Below are 24,875 nucleotides of genomic sequence, written 5' to 3'. Positions count from 1 at the left end.
TTGTGTTATGCGGAAATCCCCTCTTAGCCTCAGATCCTTCTGTCTTCATATGCAAAGCAGCTGAGCAATAATGGTAATTCTGTCCTCAGCTATTGAGTGACCAAGCCATGGCAGTTTCATGGATAATAGACTCGCAGTAAAGACAACCACATAACCAAAACCTCAAACTCAAGGCTCAAACCAATGCAACCGAAATCTATTTGACCAGTATGTCCCATTACTGTAACATGACAAATGGTTTTGCAAGAGGGACTTGGTCAATTCTGCAGAAAATCTACAGAGATACACAGACAAACAGAACCGTCTGCAGCACACCAGACCCCTGGTTCAGACTATAATACTGTCTCATCTCCTCTGTCACTAAAATCACACTGTGTGAACCCAACAGGAGCTCCCTGAGTGAATACCAGCAGGCCACTGCAGCGCTGCGGTGATCAGGATGGTTCTTACAAAGCTACAAATGCCCGGCCGTCCCGTCTTCAGTCAGCTGTTCATTCCACCCCAAAAAATAGAATACAATTTTTGGGACGGTTTTGAAGGTTATTTTATTTTCATGATGGTCTTCAGCCATAACTGTCAGTCACACAGTTTTACAGTAATTATGCCAGCCCTAAGCACAATACGGTATGAAAGTGATGCATAGTTTTCCAGGAAGTTGTTTTTGAACGGTGTTCAATGGGTAAAAACGTAGCACAATGGTCTTCAGCGCAAAAACATCATAAAAGGCCTCTCGCAGAAGTAAATTAATCCACAAACAGAAATATAACTTGATATACAGTGAGCTCCAAAATAATTGGTACAGTGTCAATTGTTGTTGTTGTTTGGCTCTGTACTCCATCCCTTTGGATTTGAAATGATACAATGACTATGAGGTTAACCTAGGTTCAAGTGCAGACTGTCAGCTTTAATTTGAGGGTATTTGCATCCATATCGGATGAACCGTTAAGAAATTACATAACTTTTTGTACATAGTCCCCCCATTTTAGGGGACCCAAAGTATTGAGACCTGAATGAATCACGAATAATTATGAGTGAGAAAGTTAGACGCACAATTTGCGTATCTGTAATTACCTCACTCATCATTATTCACGATTCATTCAGGATTATCCACAATCATGGTAGCATCCAGATTAATGTCTAAGTTTTTAGAAACATATTCTGTTCTTATTTACAATAAAAGTGACTCCAAAATGACACTACTTTATTTACCATTCATTTCTATTGGGCACAAAATAATCTGAAACACAACCAAAACAAACAGCAAATGCATCAACAAGTTTGTAGCGTCACAAGTTTAATGTAGTCATTGTGGGCTATGAAAATGGGACCAAATACTAAACGTTCTACTACTTTAATACACATAAGTGAATATGTCCCAATAATGTACAAAAAGTGGCGTAATTTATAAACGGTTCACACGATATGGATGAAAATACCCTCAAATTAATGCTGACAGTCTGCAGTTTAACCGCATAGTCATTGTATCATTTCAAATCCAAAGTGCTGGAGTACAAAACAACAAAAAATGTGTCCTTTTCACTCTATATCTGTTTTCACGAATTTGATGACATAATCAAACCCATTGAAGGATTAGGAGATAGGACCCGGAAGAATGACGTCGGATGACATAACTTGCACATCATATAGGTGAGAGAGTTTTGCAATGTTCATTAAAACCACTCCCATGTTTATCAGATCACTTAACAATTAGCATCTCCAACCATTTCCTGACTTTTAATCCTCTGAAAGTATTGCAGATTGATTTGTATAAGCAGTGTGGAGTAGTGTTATCTTAAATGCTTGAAAGTCTCTGCTGATTTGGTTTATGTTAATGTAGTATCGTAAACCCTAATCCTCTGTCGATCCTTTTAATCCACTACGATTAGCCTCAGATCATCATTTGGAAAATAATCTCCTGCAATTTGTTCCTACATTACATTTCAGGAAATGCAATAAATGTAATGTGTAAGGAGAGGTTGCTGATGTAACCCAGGGGTTGCTGATGTAACCCAGTATCTTGATGGAATTACACAGGGCTGATGAAAATGTTAATCAATGAGTCTCTTGAGTGTGTCTGTCACGGTTGTTGAAAGGAGGAGCGGACCAAAGTGCAGTGTGTGTGTCGTTCCACATTTTATTTACACTGTGAAACTATGCAATACATAAATAAACTGAATAACAAAAACAACAAACCGTGACGCAGAGGTGAAACATACACTGACTCAAAGATAATCTCCCACAAACCCAGGTGGAAAAAAAAACCCTACTTAAGTATGATCTCCAATTAGAGACAACGAGGACCAGCTGCCTCTAATTGGAGATCATCCCAAACAAAACCCCACATAGAAATGCAAAACTAGAACATGAACATAGAAATAGAAAACATAGAAAAACACCCCCTGTCACGCCCTGACCTACTCTACCATAGAAAATAACATCTTACTATGGTCAGGACGTGACAGTGTCACTGCTGTCGACGCCATTTTCTACGCTGGTCAGGTCTGAGACATCACTTTGCTAAACATCTTTATCATGTATCATGGACAGCAAAACAGCACACAAATGACAAAGGCTGATTGGCATAATACACTTCTGATAGCGCATTATTACACATTATGCACTGGGTGGTTTGAGCCCTGAATGCTGATTGGCTGAAAGCCATAGTATATCAGACCCTATACCACGGGTATGAAAAAAATATTGTTTACTGTTCTAATTACGTTGGTAACCAGTTTATAATAGCAATAAGGCACCTCGGGGGTTTGTGGTATATGGCCAATATACCACAGCTAATAGCTGTATACCACACCTCCTCTGGCCTTATTGCTTAAGTATAACACTGATCTCCTTAAAAAACAATTAGCCAGATTAGCTGGCTTTGATCCCTGCCTAATGTTTTAAAAAATATATATTTCACCATTATTTAACCAGGTAGGCCAGTTGAGAACAAGTTCTCATTTACAACTGCGACCTGGCCAAGATAAAGCAAACCCGTGCGACAAAAACAACAACACAGAGTTACACATAAACAAACGTATAGTCAATAACACAATAGAAAAATATATGTACAGTGTGTGCAAATGTAGAAGAGTAGGGAGGTAAGGCAATAAATAGGCCATCGAGGCGAAATAATTACAATTTAGTATTAACACTGGAGTGATAGATGTGCAGATGATGATGTGTAAGTAGAGATACTGGGGTGCAAAAGAGCAAGAGGATAAGTAACAATATGGGGATGAGGTACTTGGGTGTGCTATTTACAGATTGGCTGTGTACCGGTACAGTGATCGGTAAGCTGCTCTGACAGCTGATGCTTAAAGTTAGAGTGGGAGATATAAGACTCCAGCTTCAGTGATTTTTGCAATTCGTTCCAGTCATTGGGAGCAGAGAACTGGAAGGAAAGGAATAATCAGAGAGAGATGGAATTATTTTCTACCATGAAAATCAGGTGTGAACTTTCTAGTTCACAGAAATTGAGCAATTATTGTGCAACCCTGCTGTAGAGTATATTTTTCCTCACACTACAGTCTCCTCTACCAGCCAAGAAACAACAGAAGAGGTTCATATCAATAAGTGGCTGAGCTGCTCTACTCTGGTACAGTACAGGGACATGGGAGACTTACCTGTCTGTCTAGCTTCTGTTGGCGGAGGTTGCTGCCCTCATCGTCCAAGGTACTGCAGAGAGCAAGAGAGAAACACAGAGAGAGAGAGAAACAGAGAGAGAGAGAGAGAGAGAGAGAGAGAGAGAGAGAGAGAGCGAGAGAAACAGAGAGAAACAGAGAGAGAAACAGAGAGAGAAACAGAGAGAGAGAGAGAGAGAGAGAGAGAGAGAGAGAGAGAGAGAGAGAGAGAGAGAGAGAGAGAGGGTTAAAACAAAGGCTCTTTCCATTTCTTTGACATTCTACAGAACAGACACACACTCCAGATAGGAAAAACATGAGTTTCCTCTCCTGTTTGATACACTGCGAGAACCACTTGGAAATGATGGGAAAAGGTGATACATTAATCTCTCTCATGAAGCTTTCCTGTGAAGCAGAAAACAACAGGTGATCTCTTGAAAATGCAGTGTCTGTCACTGGAGGAGACGCAGGAGTTATTGGGAGTGACATGTCATGTAGCCTACGGAGTGACACATAACTCTTAAGATTACATTACAAAATGTGTAGAATGACATCATACAGAAATCAGTCAAAACAGCATGTATATAAAGTACTAGGGAAAATTCAAATCATAATCGCAATTGGAAATTGATCTAACGTTTTTATCCTGTGTGATCGGACTATAAAGGCAATGGTAACGCTCTGTCTCAGCCAGTCGCCATCTTTCCCATCCCTCCCACCCCCAAACACACACAACCTCTAAATCAGCAATGACACACTCCCTGATTGCCCATTCACTCTGTGTTGCTTGGCATTGCCCAGACCATTTAAACGAAAGGGTTCTTCATTAAAGATAATAAGAGGAAGGGGAACAGTGCTTCCTTCAGTTGGGGGGGGGTGGAGCAGAACCAGGGGGGTTCAATAATATGTCTGTTTGTGGTTAGTGTGTGTGTGTGTGCCACATCTCCCTTTCTGAAACACACATAGAAAAACACTCACTAGCGACAGTCAGCAATCAAGTGTGTGAATGTGTTTCAGACAGGTAGATAATGACATAAACAGAGCTGTTAAAATGAGGGTCAACTACCGCATTACAATAGAGAAGATATGTTAATTGGTCTGGATCAGTGGTAAGCTAGAATGTGCATTAGACACCTCCACTCTTATTGCCCCCACCCACCCCCATTGATGTCAATAACAACGTAGTCTGAATAGTACCCATTGACCCCCCAACAATCATGTATTAATGCTGTCCCTATTGGAAACACAGTGCTGGTGAAGTGCCTAGTGAGTGTTTTATGTGTTTTACCTGCAGTGCTGAGGGATGTCTTAGCAGATATTCTATTTTGATGTTCCCTCCACAGAATAGAGTTAGAATGTTGTGCTGTCTACCAGCATCACATGAATAATCAATGAGGGTTGTCGCCGTAAAGAAAACAATTAGCTCAAATGCCTTACATTACGTTTTACATAATAAAACAGGGACATATTTTTCACTGGGACATATTTTTCACACTCTTGACTAATAAACTCAATATGATACAGGTTTTCAATGGCATTTCTCTGAAATCATGCCAATTACACAATTTCTGTTGCCAAGTCCTTGATGCAATTTATGCTGTTTTTTCCTTCGTTTAAATATCGAACATTTTCATAGAAATTGGTGATGTATGATTGTTGTGCAAGCACTTGCACTATATTCAAGAAGCCTGTGTGTGTACAGTATGCGTATACATGTCTCTTAGTATGCACAATACAGTACGTGGCCCACATTTAAAGTTTGTGTACTTTAAAGTGTTAGGCACTTTTTACAGTAGGTAGATATGTAATTGTTAGCTTCTGTGCACAGTAGGAACAGTATAGGTAGCCTGGCATCCCTCCCTGGCAGTGCTGTGTGTAGTGCTATGTGTGTTTGGCTGTGACCTGCCGGAGCCAGAGTGAGTCTGATAGTCTGGGCTGGCTCAGAGCTCGCTCACATGGGATTAAATGAGAGGCCACAGAGGTGCAGCTGAGTCCCCGGGTCGCCTCCCCTTGTCTCGCCACCAGGCCCCATACATACATTTTTCATGGAAGGCACCAGGCAGGCTCCATCTGATGGGAGTAACTGCTTATCGCTCTGAGAAACCATCCATGAAGGGCTGGCCAGGCCTCTAAGTTGAGAGGAACACCCGCTCTCTGCCTGTTCCCCCCTCAGCTCCCCTCCCATATCAATCTCCCACAGGTAAGCAATGTGATTCCGTGGCAGTGCCAGAGCATGTCAGTGTAGTGTGTTGTTTAAGGGCTCTTGTCCCTGAGGACAGTTATTGAAGAGGACACTGCGTCACCTAATATGTCATCCTGTCTATTACCTTTAACACCTAGGCCTACAACATCAATATTGCCTTTACTATCTACATTACTAATGTCATTGACTAATGCCATATCACTCTTATCATCCTAATCACATCTTAATATAGCAAATATATAACAAACAGATTTTTTGATGAGTTCTCTTCACACAGTCATGTCATAGAGCACTTAACGATGAACACGCTTAACAAGAAACTACACAGAAAAAAGTTAAAATACAAAAGCTAATTTAATTTAATTTTCAATTATTATTTCTATGAGGATATTTTATTTAATGAAAGGAACTTATTAGTTCCCTAGATTGACTGAAATGATAACAGATATTTTGAACGAATGTTCCTGGTAGGCTCATATTGAACCAATCCCTATGGTTGCTCTTCCTAGACCCTGCCAAATACAACTCCAGGACACTCAAGCGTATGTGTTTAATATTGGTGTGTGTCTGTGTGTGCGCGCATTCTTAGAAGCAGCAACATGAGTACGTGTACGTACACACAGATCTATCACTACCTTTATTGCTCCATTATAGGAGGCCAGCTCTCTTGACGCAATCTCTCAATGAGATTCATGGCAAGACAGCTCCGTAACTTATAGCAACGAGGAGCCAATAGGAGCAGAGGAAGCCGTGCAACCATGGCAATGGAGCTTCTCTTGGAGGCAACAGCAGCAGCAGTAGCAACAGCAGCAGTAGTAATGCCATCGAGAGCAGACAAAAGTCTTTATTTCACCCCAAAAAAAGCTAACTGATAAATAACACTGACATTATTAACAATTCGGGGTAGATTGTGACTCGAGAATGCCGATAATCAGAAGAATGCATTACCAATGTATGGGGAGAAACATGCAGGGGTCACACAGAGTTTAAGGTTATAAAAAAAAGTGGGTCAATAAATACACTACAAAGACAGGTCCAAAATATTTTCACATGAATAACCAGTCATAACTACTACAGTTATTATAAAGCACGAAGAGATACAGTGAGGCTGTCATCATTATTGAAAGACAAAACCAAAGAAACATCAATTAGATCCTACCACACACCAATGACCTACGCTAAGCCCTGCCCCCCTTGGTTACTGTTGCAACCTCAGACATCATTTTCCAGGGAAGCCCAATTCCCCCTTCTAACCACTGGTGAAATCCCCTAACAATGATCTCAAACTGTGTTTTTAATACCCAATGAAATTAAACACAGACTACTACCCTTTACTAACCAGGAAACTCTGGTATGTTGTGGTAGATTGTCATTACAATTGCTTCATGGGAACCTGATAAAATTATGTTTAAAACGTGGCTAGCCACTGAATGGCTCTGAATTAAAGAGATTCTCCGGTACACTAGTATATTTTTAGCCAGTAGTTCACGAGCAGTGGCGACACCTTCACCCCAAAAAATTTAAAAATGTATTACTAAACTCAGCAAAAAAAAGAAACGTCTTCTCACTGTCAACTACGTTTATTTTCAGCAAACTTAACATGTGTAAACATTTGTATGAACATAACAAGATTCAACAATTGAGACATAACCTGAACACATTCCACAGACATGTGACTAACAGAAATGGAATAATGTGTCCCTGAACAAAGGGGGGGTCAAAATCAAAAGTAACAGTCAGTATCTGGTGTGACCACCAACTGTATTAAGTACTGCAGTGCATCTCCTCCTCATGGACTGTACCAGATTTTCCAGTTCTTGCTGTGAAATGTTACCCCATTCTTCCACCAAGGCACCTGCAAGTTCCCGGACATTTCTGGGGGGGAATGGCCATAGCCCTCACCTTCTGATCCAACAGGTCCCAGACGTGCTCAATGGGATTGAGATCCAGGGTCTTCACTGGCCATGGTAGAACACTGACATTTCTCTATTGCAGGAAATCACGCACAGAACGAGCAGTATGGCTGGTGGCATTGTCATGCTGGAGGGTCATGTCAGGATGAGCCTGCAGGAAAGGTACCACATGAGGGAGGAGGAGGTCTTCCCTGTAACGCACAGCATTGAGATTGCCTGCAATGAAAACAAGCTCAGTCCGATGATGCTGTGACACACCGCCCTAGACCATGAGGGACCCTCCACCTCCAAATCAATCCCGCTCCAGAGTACAGGCCTCGGTGTAACGCTCATTCCTTCGACAATAAACGCCAATCCGACCATCACCCCTGGTGAGACAAGACTGCGACTCGTCAGTGAAGAGACCTTTTTGCCAGTCCTGTCTGGTCCAGTGACGGTGGGTTTGTTCCCATATGCGACGTTGTTGCCGGTGATGTCTTGTGAGGACCTGCCTTACATCAGGCCTACAAGCCCCCAGTCCAGCCTCTCTCAGCCTATTGTGGACAGTCTGAGCACTGATGGAGGAATTGTGCGTTCCTGGTGTAACTCAGGCAGTTGTTGTTGCCATCCTGTACCTGTCCCGCAGGTGTGATGTTTCAATGTACCGATCCTGTGCAGGTGTTGTTACACGCGGACTGCCACTGAGAGGATGCTCAGCTGTCCGTCCTGTCTCCCTGTAGTGCTGTCTTAGGCGTCTCACAGTATGGACATTGCAATTTATTGCCCTGGCCACATCTGCAGTCCTCATGCCTCCTTGCAGCGTGCCTAAGGCACATTCACGCAGATTCTTTGGTGTTTTTCAAAGTCAGTAGAAAGGCCTCTTCAGTGTCCTAAGTTTTCATAACTGTAACCTTAATTACCTACTGTCTGTAAACTGTTAGTGTCTCAACGACCATTCCACAGGTGCATGTTCATTAATTGTTTATGGTTCATTGAACAAGCATGGGAAACAGTGTTTAAACCCTTTACAATGAAGATCTGTGAAGTTATTTGGGTCCTGAAAAAGGGACTTTTCTTTTTTGCTGAGTTTATATATACACACACTACATGGAGACAGGAAGGACAGCTGATCGTCCTCGCAGTGGCAGACCACGTGTAACAACACCTGCACAGGATCGGCACATCTGAACATCACACCTGCGGGACAGGTACAGGATGGCAACAAACACTGCCTGAGTTAAGCAAGGAACGCACAATCCCTCCATCAGTGCTCAGACTGTCCGCAATAGGCTGAGAGAGGCTGGACTGAGGGCTTGAGGACAATGACACATCAGGCCTACACCAGACATCACCGGCAACAACGTTGACTACGGGCACAAACCCTCCGTCGCTGGACCAGACAGGACTGGCAAAAAGAGCTCTTCACTGACGAGTCGCGGTCTTGTCTCACCAGGGGCGACGGTCAGATTCGCGTTTATCGTAGATGGAATGAGCGTTACACCGAGGCCTGTACTCTGGAGTGGGATTGATTTGGAGGTGGAGGGTCCGTCATGTTCTGGGGCGGTGTGTCACAGCATCATCGGACTGAGCTTGTCATTGCAGGCAATCTCAACGCTGTGCGTTACAGAGAAGACATCCTCCTCCTTCATGTGGTACCCTTCCTGCAGGCTCATCCTTACATTACCATCCAGCATGACAATGCCACCAGCCATGCTACTCGTTCTGTACGTGATTTCCTCCAAGACAGGAATGTCAGTGTTCTGTCATGGCCAGCGAAGAGCCCGGATCTCAATCCCATTGAGCACGTCTGGGACCTGTTGGATCGGAGGGTGAGGGCTATGGCCATTCCCACCAGAAATGTCCAGGAACTTGCAGGTGCCTTGGTGGAAGAGTAACGTAACATCTCACAGCAAGAACTGGCAAATCTGGTGCAGTTCATGAGGAGGGGATGCACTGCAGAACTTAATGCAGCTGGTGGTCACACCACACTGTTACTTTTGACTTTGACCCCCCCCCCGTTCAGGGACACATTATTCCATTTCTGTCAGTCACATGTCCTGCAGCACTAATTGCAAAAAGTTCTGGGACACTGTAAAGTCCATGGAGAATAAGAGTACCTCCTTCCAGCTGCCCACTGCACTGAGACTAGGAAACACTGTCACCACTGATAAATCCACAATAATTGACAATTTCAAGAAGCATTTCTCTACTGCTGGCCATGCATTCCACCTGGCTACCCCATCCCCAGCCAACAGCTCTGCACCCCCTGCAGCAACTGGCCTAAGCCCCCCCGCCCCGCTTCTCCTTCACCCAAATCCAGACAGCTGATGTTCTGAAAGAGCTGCAAAATCTGGATCCCTACAAATCGGCTGGGCTAGACAATCTGGACACTCTCTTCCTAAAATTATCCGCCGCTATTCTTGCAACCCCTATTACTAGTCTGTTCAACCTCTCTTTCGTATCGTCTGAGATTCCTAAAGATTGGAAAGCAGCCACAGTCATCCCCCTCTTCAAAGGGGGAGACACTCTAGACCCAAACTGCTACAGACCTATATCCATCCTGCCTTTCTAAAGTCTTCGAAAGCCAAGTGAACAAACAGATCACCAACAATTTCGAATCCCATCGTACCTTCTCCGCTATGCAATCTGGTTTCTGAGCTGGTCACGGGTGCACCTCAGCCACGGTCAAGGTCCTAAACGATATCATAACCGCCATCGATAAAAGACAGTACTGTGCAGCAGTCTTCATCGACCTGGCCAAGGCTTTCGACTCTGTCAATCACCATGTTCTTATCGGCAGACTCAACAGCCTTGGTTTCTCTAATGACTGCCTCGCCTGGTTCACTAACTACTTTTCAGAGAGTTCAGTGAGTCAAATCGGAGGGCCTGTTGTCCGGAACTCTGGCAGTCTCTGGGGGTGCCACAGGGTTCAATTCTCGGGGCGACTCTTTTCTCTTTATATGTCAATGATGTCGCTCTTGCTGCGGGTGATTCTTTGATCCACCTCTACACAGACGAGATCATTCTGTATACATCTGGTCCTTCTTTGGACACTGTGTTAACAAACCTCTAAACGAGCCTCAACGCCATACAACACATCCTCCCGTGGCCACCAACTGCTCTTAAATGCTAGTAAAACTAAATGCATGCTCTTCAACCGATCGATGCCCGCAACCGCCTGCCCGACTAGCATCACTACTCTGGACGGTTCTGACTTAGAATATGTGGACAACTATAAATACCTAGATGTCTGGCTAGACTGTAAACTCTCCTTCCAGACTCACATTAAGCATCTCCAATCCAAAATTAAATCTAGAATCGGCTTCCTATTTCGCAACAAAGCCTCCTTCACTCATGCTGCCAAACATACCCTCGTAAAACTGACTATCCTATCAATCCTTGATTTCGGCGATGTGATTTACAAAATAGCCTCCAACACTCTACTCAGTGAATTGGATGTGGTCTATCACAGTGCCATCCGTTTTGTCACCAAAGCCCCATATACTACCCACCACTGTGACCTGTATGCTCTCGTTGGCTGGTCCTCGCTACATATTCGTCGCCAAACCCACTGGCTCCAGGTCATCTATAACTCCTTGCTAGGTAAAGCTCCGCCTTATCTCAGCTCATTGGTCACCATAGCAAGACCCGCCCGTAGCACACGCTCCAGCAGGTATATTTCACTGGTCATCCCCAAAGCCAACACCTCCTTTGGCTGCCTTTCCTTCCAGTTATCTGCTGCCAATGACTGGAACGAATTGCAAAAATCACTGAAGCTGGAGACTTATATCTCCCTCACTAACTTTAAGCGTCAGCTGTCAGAGCAGCTTACCGATCGCTGCAGCTGTACCCAGCCCATTTGTAAATAGTCCATCCATCCAACCAACTTCCTACCTCATCCCCATATTTGTTTTTGTTTTTCTGCTCTTTTGCACACCAGTATTTCTACCAGTATTTCTACTTGCACATCCTCATCTGCACATATCACTCCGGTGTAAATTGCTAAATTGTAATTACTTCGCCACTGTTGGCCTATTTATTGCCTTACCTCCGTACTTCATTTACACACACTGTATACAGATTTTTTTATTGTGTTATTGACTGTACGATTGTTTATCCCATGTGTAACTCTGTTGTTTTTGTCGCACTGCTTTTCTTTATCTTGGCCAGGTCGCAGTTGTAAATGAGAACTTGTTCCCAACTGGCCTACCTGGTTAAATAAAGGTGAAATTAAATAAAATGTCTGTGGAACTTGTTCAGTTTATGTCTCAGTTGTTGAATCTTGTTATGTTCATACAAATATTTACACATTTTAAGTTTGCTGAAAATAAATGCAGTTGACAGTGAGAGGATGTTTCTTTTTTTGCTGAGTTTAAAGTAAAAGTTTATGAATAGATGTAAATTCAGAAGTTTTTCTCTAAATTGTAAAAGTATTTTGTGTTTTTTTCACCTTCCTCCAACCATCTCCTTCTTGATCTTACAAATTCCCCTTTTGCTCTCTCTTCATACATTCGGTCCATTTCTAGTAGTAAAGAAAATAACTGACCCTTTCCTTCTTCATCAAGGTCCTCCATAGAGATTAGTGAAAGTATTTCCTTAACAAGTTTATCTTCACTCAATCTTGAAGTTCAGCAATTTCTTCACCGCTCTTCATGGATGTTTGTTTTATTTCATACTTCATTAATTCACAATATTTTCCATAAGACTTAAATAGTTGGGGTTTCCTCCCATTTTCTTGTATAATATCTTTGGCATCCATCTTGAAATGATCAACTTCCAACAGTCTACTATAGAGTTTCCAATAACTCTGATTCGGTTTATTAACTTCAGATCCATTAATATTTAAAGATAAGAATATAACTTTATGATCAGTAGGAATTGATGGTTCAATGGATACCTTGACTACAGTATTATCTAATGAATTAGAAATCAACCAGAAGTCAATTCTTGACTGTCTGGAAATGTCCTTGTTACTCCAAGGGAAGTCCTTTTTAATCAGGATATTTAGATCTCCAAATATCGACTAATCCAAGACCAAGACATAGGTTATTAAACTCAGGATTAACAATGCTGGATCTGTTAGGAGAGGGATATCTGTCAATCACATTAGATACAAAATTAAAATCTCCACATAAGATAATTTTGATATCCTGAAATACACCTTTAACTTTATTAATCTCTTCAAATTCTTAAAATAATATCCTGTTGTTTTGTTTGTTGTTGGATCCATAAATATTCCCTAATAAAAACATTTCACTGTTGAAATTCACGGTTAAAATTAACCAACGTCCAGAGTCTTACTACTGATGCACCTGCTACAGCAACAGAGTGGTTGTTGCCATATGATAACCAGATATTGTTACCCCATTGATTTTTCCATAAAGCTAAATCGGAAGAACAAGCATGAGTCTCTTGTAGAAAGAACCGTTTGCAATACAGGAAAATAGCCATACATTTGAGTAAATTACGAATACCCCTGACATTAATTGAACAAAGAGATAGACAAACTTCAACCAACAACCTTGTTATGCTAATATGAGCTTTTCCTAAGGATATGTAACTCAAAAGGATTTCCATCCCATTATTAACCTCTCCAACAAAAAAACAAACAAATACTGGTCATAAAGTTACCAAAGTATTCTTACTCCCACAAGGGGGAGAAACTGTGTAGACTTTACAATAAGCAGTTACTCACCCAGAGTTAGTGTTTAGTTTACCAGTTCTCAAGTCAGCCTTTTCTCATTCAAGTGTTTGTGTACATTTTTATATTAAAAGCCTGCTTTTCACCTAGAAATTAGGCCGTTTTTAGGCCTACCAGTTCTGTCTGACTGACTCTCTTTCAAATGTTCTGATTTGGCTGCATTTCTTTCCCATCGATGATCACTCTTGCACCAACAAAAAAATTACGTTCTCTCTGCCTTTCGAGCTGCAGCCACCATCGACCACAGTTTCTCTCATGTCACTTTGTCCGCTGAGGTCAGATCCTCAGTGAACCTCAATTTTTGCTTGATGAGGAACTCACAATTCTTTGCTCGCCTCCAGAGATGATCCCGTGTAGATCTGTTGGTGAATCGGATGATGGTTGTCCTCGGTCTCTTGTCTTGATTCTTGAGTCTTCCCAAACAATGAACGATGTCCACATTTTCCTGAAGTTTGGCTTTTGATTCGGGAATGACAGCTCCACAGATGTCAACAACTCTGCATTTGATGTCCTCACCCGCTTGCTCTGGAATTCCATGGAGCCTCAGGTTCCACCTGCGCTGGCATCTCTCCGCCTCATTCACCTTTTGCTCGAGTTCAGCCACCTTCTTTTCATTTTCCTGGCAGATAACTTTCCCTTTCTGGAGCAGTCAATTGGAGGTGTACCTGTGGATGTATTTCAAGACCTACCTTCAAACTCAGTGCCTCTTTGCTTGACATCATGGGAAAATCAAAAGAAATCAGACAAGACCTCAGAAAAAAAAATTGTAGACCTTCACAAGTCTGGTTCCTCCTTGGGAGCAATTTTCCAAATGCCTGAAGGTACCATGTTCATCTGTACAAACAATAGTACGCAAGTATAAACACCACGGGACCACGCACCCGTCATACCGCTCAGGAAGGAGACGCGTTCTGTCTCCTAGAGATGAATGTACTTGCAAAAAGTTCAAATCAATCCCAGAACAACAGCAAAGGACCTTGTGAAGATGCTGGAGGAAACAGGTACAAAAATATCTATATCCACAGTAAAACGAGTCCTATATCGACATAACCTGAAAGGCCGCTCAGCAAGGAAGAATCCACTGCTCCAAAACTGCCATAAAAAAGCCAGACTACGGTTTGCAACTGCATATGGGGACAAAGATTGTACTTTTTGGAGAAATGTCCTCTGGTCTGCTGAAACAAAAATGGAACTGTTTGGCCATAATGACCATCGTTATGTTTGGAGGAAAAAGGGGGAGACTTCCAAGCCGAAGAACACCATCCCAACCGTGAAGCACAGGGGTGAAATTAACCCAACTTATTGTGGGAAGCTTGTGGAAGGCTACCAGAAACGTTTAAATAGTTTGAGGCATTGCTACCAAATACTAATTGAGTGTATGTAAACTTCTGACCCACTGGGAATGCGATGAAAGAAAAAAAAACTGAAATAAATCACTCTCTCTACTATTACTCTGACAGTTCACATTCTTAAAATAAAGTGGTGATCCTAACTGACCTAAGACAGGGAATTTTTACTCGAGTGTTGCTTTAGCAGTATTTGTCCTGCTGGAAGGTGAACCTCCGTCCCAGTTGCAAATCTCTGGAAGACAAACAGGTTTCCTTCAAGAATTTCCCTGTATTTAGTGCCATCCATCATTCCTTCAATTCTGACCAGTTTCCCAGTCCCTGCCAATGAAAAACATCCCCACAGCATGATGCTGCCACCACCATGCTTCACTGTGGGGATAGTGTTCTTGGGGTGATGAGAGGTGTTGGGTTTGTGCCAGACATAGCGTTTTCCTTGATTGCTAAAAAGTACCTTCTTCCATATGTTTAGGGAGTCTCCCACATGCCTTTTGGCGAACACCAAATGTGTTTGCTTATTTTTTTCTTTAAGTAATGGCTTTTTTCTGGCCACTCTTCTGTAAAGCCCAGCTCTGTGGAGAGTACGGCTTAAAGTGGTCCTATGGACAGATACTCCAATCTCCGCTGTGGAGCTTTGCAGCTCCTTCAGGGTTATCTTGGTCTCTTTGTTGCCTCTGATTAATGCCCTCCTTGCCTGGTCTGTGAGTTTTGGTGGGCGGCCCTCTCTTGGCAGGTTTGTTGTGGTGCCATATTCTTTCAATTTTTTAATAATGGATTTAATGGTGCTCCGTGGGATGTTCAAAGTTTCAGATATTTTTTATAACCCAACCCTGATCTGTATTTCTACACAACTTTGTCCCTGACCTGTTTGGAGAGCTCATTGGTCTTCATGGTGCCCCTTGCTTAGTGGTGTTGCAGACTCTGGGGCCTTTCAGAATAAGTGTATATCTACTGAGATCATGTGACAGATCATGTGACACAGATTGCACACAGGTGGACTTTATTTAATAAATGATGTGACTTCTGAAGGTAATTGGTTGCACCAGATCTTATTTAGGGGCTTCATAGCAAAGGGGGTGAATACATATGCACGCACCACTTTTCCATATTTTCTTTTTTGTTGCATTTTTTGAAACAAGTTCTTTTTTTCCATTTCACTTCACCAATTTGGACTATTTTGTGTATGTCCATTACATGAAATCCAAATACAAATCTATTTAAATTAGAGGTTGTAATGCAACAAAATAGGAAAAAACGCCAAGGGGGTGAATACTTTTACAAGGCACTGTATCTACCTCAAATATCTCATACCGGTGCACCTGGCACCTACTACCATACCCCATTCAAAGGCACTTTAATATTTTGTCTTGCCCATTCACCCTCAATGACACACATACACAATCCATGTTTCAATTTTCTAAGGGCTTAAAAATCCTTCTTTAACCTGTCTCCTTCCCTTCATCTACACTGATTGAAGTGGATTTAATAAGTGACATCAATAAGAGATCATAGCTTTCCCCTAGATTCACCTGATCAGTCTATGTCTTGGAAAGAGCAGGTGTTTTTAATGTTTTGTATACTCAGTGTAATTTAGGCTTGCCAAACAAAACTGCTCAATTTTCTATGCACATTGGCACATCCAGCCCAAAGCAGTCGGTTTAAAAATACTTAATAGTTGCCAAAGTTCCAGAGCAAGTCTTTAACTGTCAGCATGCAGTCAAAGCTACTAGCTAACAACTTTTGGCAAGTATGGGTAGCTGCAGCCCAATATGGCGACCAGAGTATAGGCGAGTTGTTGTGTCGAAAGTAGTGGGTGTATGGAAAGCAAATCAGGTAATTGGGCAGATTTGTTGCCACTCAAGACCATGTTGCATGGCTGATTGGACTGTACCACGTGTTGATAACCGCCGGCGGTAGCTAACCTGGCCATTTTTTTCTCTCACATGATTTTATATCAATTAGGATAGCAGCCTATATTGATAACCATCTAGATACATACATAATGTACATACAGTCTACTACTCAATGGGGAGGGCATGAACGGCAACACCAGGACACAGTGCCCTTTGCTCCCGCTTGACAAGCACTACTGTCCGGCAACAGGGTGTGAAGTAGCTAACTAGTAGCCAATATCAGGGTGACAGTCATAGGAAGCACATACATACAACGCATGAAGCAACAGTACAACCATCATCAATACATTTAATCAAAAATAAACAATCATCAGTTTTATAACTGAAAATGTACAACTATTTGTATAAAATTTACAGTGAAATATGACTCAGGTTAATCCTCTGGCTTAAAAACAAAAGTCCAAACTATCGCGGTACGGTAGCTCAACATGCGGTAATTGTATGAAAAAAAAAAAAATCACTACCAATCAAAACCGTCTAACCTATAGCAGAGCGCTTTCGACACACCCACTCCTTTCCACACGTCCACTACATTCCCTTCGACTCACCCACTCGCCCATACTCTGGACCACATATTGGGATGCAGGTCACTTTTGGAGCTAAACTAGCTAGTGCTCTCAAATCGTATCCTGATGTTGATTGCAGTTGGGAGTTGTATTAACAACATGGCTAACTTTGCTAGCTAACATACATTTAGAGAAAACAAGTTATATTAAGTGGCTAGCTAGTTAGCGTTAGCAATATTTTGTGGTCAATGAGACATAACTAACCAGCTAAGCAAGCAAACAAATAATTTCAGATTCGAAAAATACTCCATCAAGAGGCTCTGCATTTCAGGAATCATAGTAGCTAGTACTATCCCTTGTGCACTGTTCAATTATTTAAACATTTAAACAATTTATATGTGAAAGAAAACTATTTTTCCTGTGAGCTTGACTGAGGTGTCAGACTCAAGGAGAGTTGCTATGCATTGGAGCACTGCGATTGGTTGCCCAAAATTCTGAGGCGGGTCTTAGCGAAGGGTCAATCGATGTCAACAATCTAAACTTCGAAGCACGCACCCAAGTGTTATCCTTAATTCTCTCTATCCTTAATAGTGCTGGAACATGCATAGCTATTCACACTTGTACACACAAACATCCACATACTCCCTTCTCTTGTGGTCTGTGGAGTCTTGACTGGCACCCAGAGGACTGTACTGTACCTGTAGGGGATCCAGTCGGAAGAGTGCTTGGAGCTCATCTCTCTACCACTGACTGCTGATGTCCTCCGAGTGCTGGGCTGAGGGGGGGCCTGCGATAGCAGCCGAGCGAGGCAGAGGCAGCTGAGGGGTCTGGCGACAGCGATCACGGCGACAGAGCCCACGCAGCCAGCACATCCTCTGCACAGCCCTCTCAAAGTCCACCAGCCTCTGTCTGTCCCTGTGTTCCTCAGTCAGTACAGCCTATGGAGCACAGAGCCCAGCTCTGGGGCTGGAGATGACTAACGATCCAGGCAGGAAGGCTTCTCAGTCATGCACACGAGCAGCACACATAAAACAACCCCCTTCTCTCAGTCTCCTCTCCTTCATGTGCGCGTTCTCTCTGGTTCTCGTGCTCTCTTGCTCACACCCTGCTCTGCTCTCACTCCCGCTCTCAGTGCTCTCTCACTTCTCTCCTCCACCTCTCTATCGCTCTCTCTATCCCTCGCACTCTGGCTCTCTCACACTATCTCTCCGTGAGCATCAGTTAAGAGTGGGATCGAGCACCAAGCCGCAAAGCAGAGGAAACAGGTACCAGAGATTCTCTTTTGTCTTGCTGCTTTAATGTTTCAGCCATAGTGTTCCAGTCCGGTCCCCCCTCCCACACACACACACTCCTAGCTGCTAAAGCATGGACTCAGATGTGTTTTCTGAGACATGATTTATTCATTCTCTGAGAGTGAATGTCATTAACATATGATTGTACATAGTAGTTGTAATAGTCATTTAACATGCTCCGGACAGACACACGGTCTGTCTGTGATAATGACTGCCTCAGTCTCTCTCTCTCTCTCTCGCTCTCACTCACACACACACACACACACACACACACACACACACACACACACACACACACACACACACACACACACACACACACACACACACACACACACACACACACACACACACACACACACACATCTGCTGGCCCCCATCCCACCCACCCCTGGTGTGATCTGATGGTTATTACTAAACATTAAATCAATCAAATATATTTCCCTTAAAACTGCTTATTGATGCAATTCCATGTTGGCTTAATCAGCAATCTGAAAAATGTATTTAAAAAAATGTAAATCAGATGTGTTTAATAAACATTTAATTTCAAAATAGAATATATAAACTATTAATCTGGTCCACCAGCCTGCTCTCTCTGTCAAACCTATACTGAGTGTAGAACACCTGCCATTTCCATGACAGAGACTGACCAGGTGAATATTCGGTTTTATATGGTTAAAAAATGCCCTTCCGTATACTGTATTTTCACAACAACATCCCCAGGTTTTAACTGTATTTCATCATGGGGATGTTGTGCTCTTTCCTGCTCATCTCTATCACGGTCACATTCAGTCACTTTTATTTAGTGTACATTCAGTGAACCTGGCCATTGTTTCTAATATTCAGCACCGCTGACAGACATTTTGCTGAACCACTCAGCACACACACACCATCTTAGGGATGTGTTATGCTGAGGCATGTGTGATGCTTGGGGAAACATGCATGTATTTTCCCCAACAAGGTCAGAGCGCTGCAGATGAGACTGTTGTTTTGATACAGATACCGTGCACATAAATTATGGCATGATATACTGTCATCTGCTTTCTTTTCACTGCATATTATTCACGATAGCACACAATGCTAGTCAAATAAAAGTCACTGGAGTCATGTGACAGATTAACACGTCAGAGGCGGTGCAGGCAGTATTGAGGGCGCTTCAGCATTTTCTCTCAATTATTTACGGTATGCCTCAACGACAGGCATCACTGATCTGCAGGTTACTGTTCATTGGTACACTGGTGTATTGGGAAACACAGAACTGACAACACATCCAGGCTTCAGCAACAAATATAAAACGGAGGTAAATAACAGTCATGGTAAAATAAATTCAGTGAAATAAGCCGATCCAGAGAAATCCTGGGCCCTGGGGGAGTTAGGACCAGCATATTGTCAGTGAAATGCCTTTCTTGCAGCTCTAACCCCAACAATGCAGTAATCAACAACAGTGTAATACTAAAAATAACAAGGTAGAACAAAAACACGAGATATAAAAATAAGAACACGATAAATTACGTAAGCATACTATGGTGGATACAGGGTCAGTTCCAGAACCCTATTTATAATGTGCAGGGATACTAAGTAAGTACATGTTCTGTCTCTCCTGTACTGTATAGCATGAGATCCACATACTCTGATCTTCTGTGGGCTTGGCTGCTCCATATGACAACTCTCGCTAGGCAACAGCGCTAATAAGAAAGGTGCCTCTGACATATTGGCTCGTTGAAAATAAGCTAAATCTTCATCTCCACTATCATCACCATCCTCACAGTTATCACATTATCATCATCAAGCTCAGCCATAATAGTCTGTCTGCACCACTGGACTGTAATTCAACACTAAACATAGGCTAAGAAATCTGCAGCACAGTGATAAAACACTGTGAACACATTTCTAAATGCATGACAGTAAAGTGGGACTGTCATAGTAAGCCTTGACATTACTATCAGTCCACCAGAGTGAGAGCTGTTCTTTATTAGTGTGTGATGTCTGAGAGCACAGACAGACGAGTTACTCTCCTCTCGTCTTCTCAGAGCAGGTGTAAGCACAGCAGGCTGGTAAATATTTGATGGCAGAGGGGGAGCCCTTTGAAGTTGGTGCTGATCTGGTCAGGTAGATGACAGACAGCAGGGTGCCCCTTTAGTTCCATCATCATCCTCACTGTGCCTCCTGTACCAGACTCCCTCCCTGGTCTCTCCCTCCCTCTCTCTCTGATTGCCCTCCCTCCCTGATCAACCTCCCTCCCTCCCTGATTGCCCTCCATCCCTGATTGCCCTCCATCCCTGCTAGCCATCACATCATCATCATAATTCTCACTGTGCCCCTGCTACCAGACTCCCTTCCCTTCTTGTTTACCCTCACATACACTTTCCATGGACTGAAATGTAATATACTGCAGTATATGGCCAACAAGCCCTGGACAGAATCAATTAAATGAAAAAAAGTTTCAGGCACTGTCTCATATCATGGTTATATCATTAAAGGACTAACACTATAAACTACCCAGAGCAATTAGATTGTTCCAAAACAGACCTGTGTGAGAGGCTTGTCCAGAGGCATTGTGGAAACTGGAGGATGGCAGGATCAGTGATTGTGATAATGGTCCTGTGCCCTGGACCCTTGCTGATGTGATTTCCTTTGAAAATGGGTAAAACATGCATGGTCTCTTAAAATATCTGGTCCAGTCAGACAGTCAGTGTGATGCACAGCTGCAGAGCTTAGTTCTGGAGCAGAGGAGCCACACTGTTAATAATACATCTGTCTGATCAGGCATGCAGGACATGCCATGCACGCTCTCTGATGAACCACTTTTACCATTGTCAATGTGTCTGTGCGCACACACGTGTGTGTGTTTGTTTTGTTGTGTAATTGGAAAACAGCATGTGACCAACCTGTTTATCCAACTGATTGAAGAATAAGACATTTCAAAATCTAACTAATTAATCTTGCTAAGAGAGACAAGTATTACACTACTCTGAAGGAATTAGACACAAAGCTTGTTGATAATACCTTTTCACACCTGGAAAACACAATAGCATTATGTTTCTGAAGACACAGCCTCTTAAAATCCCACTGATTACATTACGTATTCCAACCAGAGCTGTCGACCCGCCACCGTCTGCTTTAAAACAAATCCCTGGATTTCTGTCTCAATCAGGTATCAATTGATTGTTCAGTTCTGCCCAGCACCAACCAGCCAGGACAAGGCCCTTTAATGGGTCCAGGGATTACTTTAGAACTAAAAACATCCCTATATACCGGTCATAGAATTAGCCCCCCACTAATATATGTAGAATTAAACACAAACACAGCTAATGGCCACAGAAATGCTCTCAGGCTTGAGTACTTGGTCTTGAATCATTGATTAAGTAAGATAAGTATTATGATCATCCTGATATCAGTCTGCATAGCCCCTGCACAGTTTTCATATTTTTCTGCCATCTAAGAAGGGATTAAATTGGATTCAAAGTTAGAAAATTGTAAATGAACCAAAAATTATATATAACATTTTCCAAACTAATAAAATGTAGATATATTGATTGCATATGTATTCACACCCCAGTTAATACTTGGTGGAAGCACCTTTGGCAGTCATTACAGCTGTGAATAACTTTTAATAACTTTGAATAAGATTCTACCAATATTGCAAAACTTTTAGAGCAAGAAATATCCATTGTTTTTGTAAAAATTGCTCAAGCTCAGTAAATTTGATTGGGAATCATTGATGTACAGCAATATTCAAACCTTGTCTGATTTTCAAGCAGATTTAAGTCAGGACTGTGACTGAACCATTCAGGAACACTCAACACCTTTTGGCAAGCCATTCTGGTGTGTCTTTGGCATTAAAATGTCTGTAATTGCACCCCTGAAAAAAATGAACTATCCCAGGGTTAAGTACTCAGAAGACTACAGTATGGCAGGTCTAACTTTTTACTTGGACTTTGCTCTTTTTATATTTATTTTGATCTTGACAAAACACTCCAGTCCCTGCCGGTGACAAGTATGCACATAACATGATGCTGCCACCACAATACTTGAAAATACAGGAGGGTTTGACAACATTATATTCACGCCACATTACCGGCCTGAATGACAAAATGAAAGGAAGAAAGCATGTGTTACCAAATCCATTCTAAATCATCCATTACGTTTTCAACAAGGCCCTTAATTAATACTGCAAGACAATAAGGCAAAGAAATGTAATTTTCGTCTTAAATTAAAAACTTCCTGTTTTGGTCAAATCCAATACATCACAGATTGCAACCCTCTATTTTCAGGTATTTTGGTGGCAGCATCATGTTATGGGTATGTATTTTTTGTCAACAGCATCATGTTATGGGTATATTTGTTGCTGGCAGGGGTTGTAACCTAAATTATTGTCCAATCATTTTGTTCTGAACAGAACCATTATTTTTTTTGTTCCGCTCCACTGTTCCGACCAGCAAAATAAAGTTTTGAACTGGTTCGAACCAAATAAAGTACAGATTTATGTCGTTCTTTTCTGTTCCTTTTTAAACCTCTGAAATCATAATTTCAAAAAAATACATTTAGCTCAACATTAAATTACTTCACCAATCAGTGCGGATAAAGCAGCTTGCTATGGAGCGGGTTAGCAATTTAATCTGTGTAGGAAAGTCGTTAACAGCAAATTGTATTTTTCAGTAACAGCGTGGTTTAACCATAATGAAAGACAAAACACACACAGTGTCAAAGTGTAGAGTGTGAGATGCAACTGACATTTTGAAGGGGAGGAAATAAGATGGAAGAAGCTTGCCTTGAAGCGCTGGGAATCTTGTTATGACATGTATTATCTGAATTTGGCCCACAGAATTATACCAACAGAGGAGCGGCTTCTATGAAGGAACTTTGAATGTCTTTGAACTTCTGAGTTGGTTTATGTTGGACCAGAGAAAATGTTGGGTAACTAGCTAGCTAGCGAAAAAGTGTGTGTGTGCAGAGCAGTGTATGTGAGCAGAGTTGAGCATTGCTCATGGAGCTCTGCTTCAGCTCCAGCACTCCACCTCCTTTCCAACGGCTTCACTAAAAACCACTCCGCACTCACAATTTAACCAACACCCATCCATTGTTGTGACTACCTGGACCTACCATTTTGTTTTGAAGTATAGAAACCAAACCATATGATTTGAATGATAAGTATTTTAATAAACATTAATAGGTAAATGTAAAGAAGCACTCATTATTTCAAATAGGCAAAAGTCATATTAAACAGCATATAAACACTAAATAGGTCAGGAGCCAGACAGAGAGCCTAAGAAAATTAATTATTTAGGCTATATTATTTCAATTATAGCCTACAAAGTAATACATTGTGAAGCATTTGCGAGTGCGACACACAAGGCTGGTAGGGAGTCAGGGATGTTAAGCGCTCAGCAATTAAACATATCGTTGTATTAAATCATTATAGTCTATAAACTGCGCCTATATGCTGGGAGACTTACAGTACTTAGAAATAAATACAAATTTAACAAAAAATGCCTTATTAGGCTAAGACTACAGTGCCTTTGAAATAATTTTTAGAAACGAGTTTGGACAAAGTCTGTGGCTTCAGGCTCATGTGATGGTGCCTAGAGAGCAGGCCAGCAACGGAGAATATCCTCTCCGCGCTTGCAGAGCTACTGGGCATACTAAACACCGTTTGGCCACTCTTGTCAGGGATGCAGAGATTTTGTTTTGTTCTACAGTTAGGCCTAAAGAGTGAGGGCTTTTCATAGGCGCTTTGTTGCGATTTTTGTGGGACTGGAAAGAAATGCCCGGAGCATAAAATAACGTTATTAACCGGTTCCCATGCTTTTAAAACAAAGGTTCTGTTCCGGAACAGTATAGATCACTTTCGTTTCTGGTTTGGTTTCTGTACCTCAAATAATTTAGTTATTTTCCGGTTTTCGATTCTGTTCCCTGAACCGGTTTCATCCCTTGGTCACTGGCAGTTTGTCAGGATCAAAATAAATATGAATGTAGCAAAGCCCAGGTAAAAAGTTAGAGGAAAACCTGTTGTAGTCATCTGAATACCTAACCGAATAGAGTTCTATTTTTCAACCAGACAATTACACATATTTTTATGCCAAAGACACCAGAATGGCTTTCCAAGCAGTGTTAAGTGTTCCTGAGGGGTCCAGTCTCAGTCCTACTTGAAAATTAGAGACAAGGTTTGAATATTGCTGTCCATCAACAATTTCCAACCAAATTTACTGAGCTTGAGCAATTTTGATAAAAACAATGCATATACAGTATGTTGCCCTAAGAGTGGTGCAAAGTTGGCAGTATTAGTCAAAGTATTCACAGTTGTAATCACTGTCAAAGGTGCTTCAACCAAGTACTAATGCAATCAAGACATCATCGTTTCTATTTTTAATTCATTTAGAAAATGTTCTATTATCTTTATTT

General features: G+C 42.0%; 1 protein-coding gene across 4 annotated transcripts in view; it reads right to left on the bottom strand.

The window, feature by feature from the left end:
• LOC106587536 (tubby protein) overlaps positions 1-24,875 on the bottom strand; it is a 127,553-nt gene that overhangs the window by 33,497 nt on the left and 69,181 nt on the right. For 3 of the 4 annotated variants that reach the window (XM_045708687.1, XM_045708688.1, XM_045708689.1), the window contains exon 2: positions 3,624-3,675. In XM_045708687.1, coding sequence (XP_045564643.1) covers positions 3,624-3,675 — 52 coding nt within the window. Of the gene's footprint in view, positions 1-3,623; positions 3,676-17,879; positions 18,564-24,875 lie in introns of those variants that run through there. The other variant, XM_014176002.2, reaches the window with a different exon arrangement.

The sequence above is a fragment of the Salmo salar genome, chromosome ssa26 (genome assembly GCF_905237065.1).
Source record: "Salmo salar chromosome ssa26, Ssal_v3.1, whole genome shotgun sequence".
Taxonomy (NCBI): domain Eukaryota; kingdom Metazoa; phylum Chordata; class Actinopteri; order Salmoniformes; family Salmonidae; genus Salmo; species Salmo salar.
The sequence above is the reverse complement of the archived record's forward strand: the minus strand, read 5'-3'. Positions and strand labels throughout refer to the sequence as shown.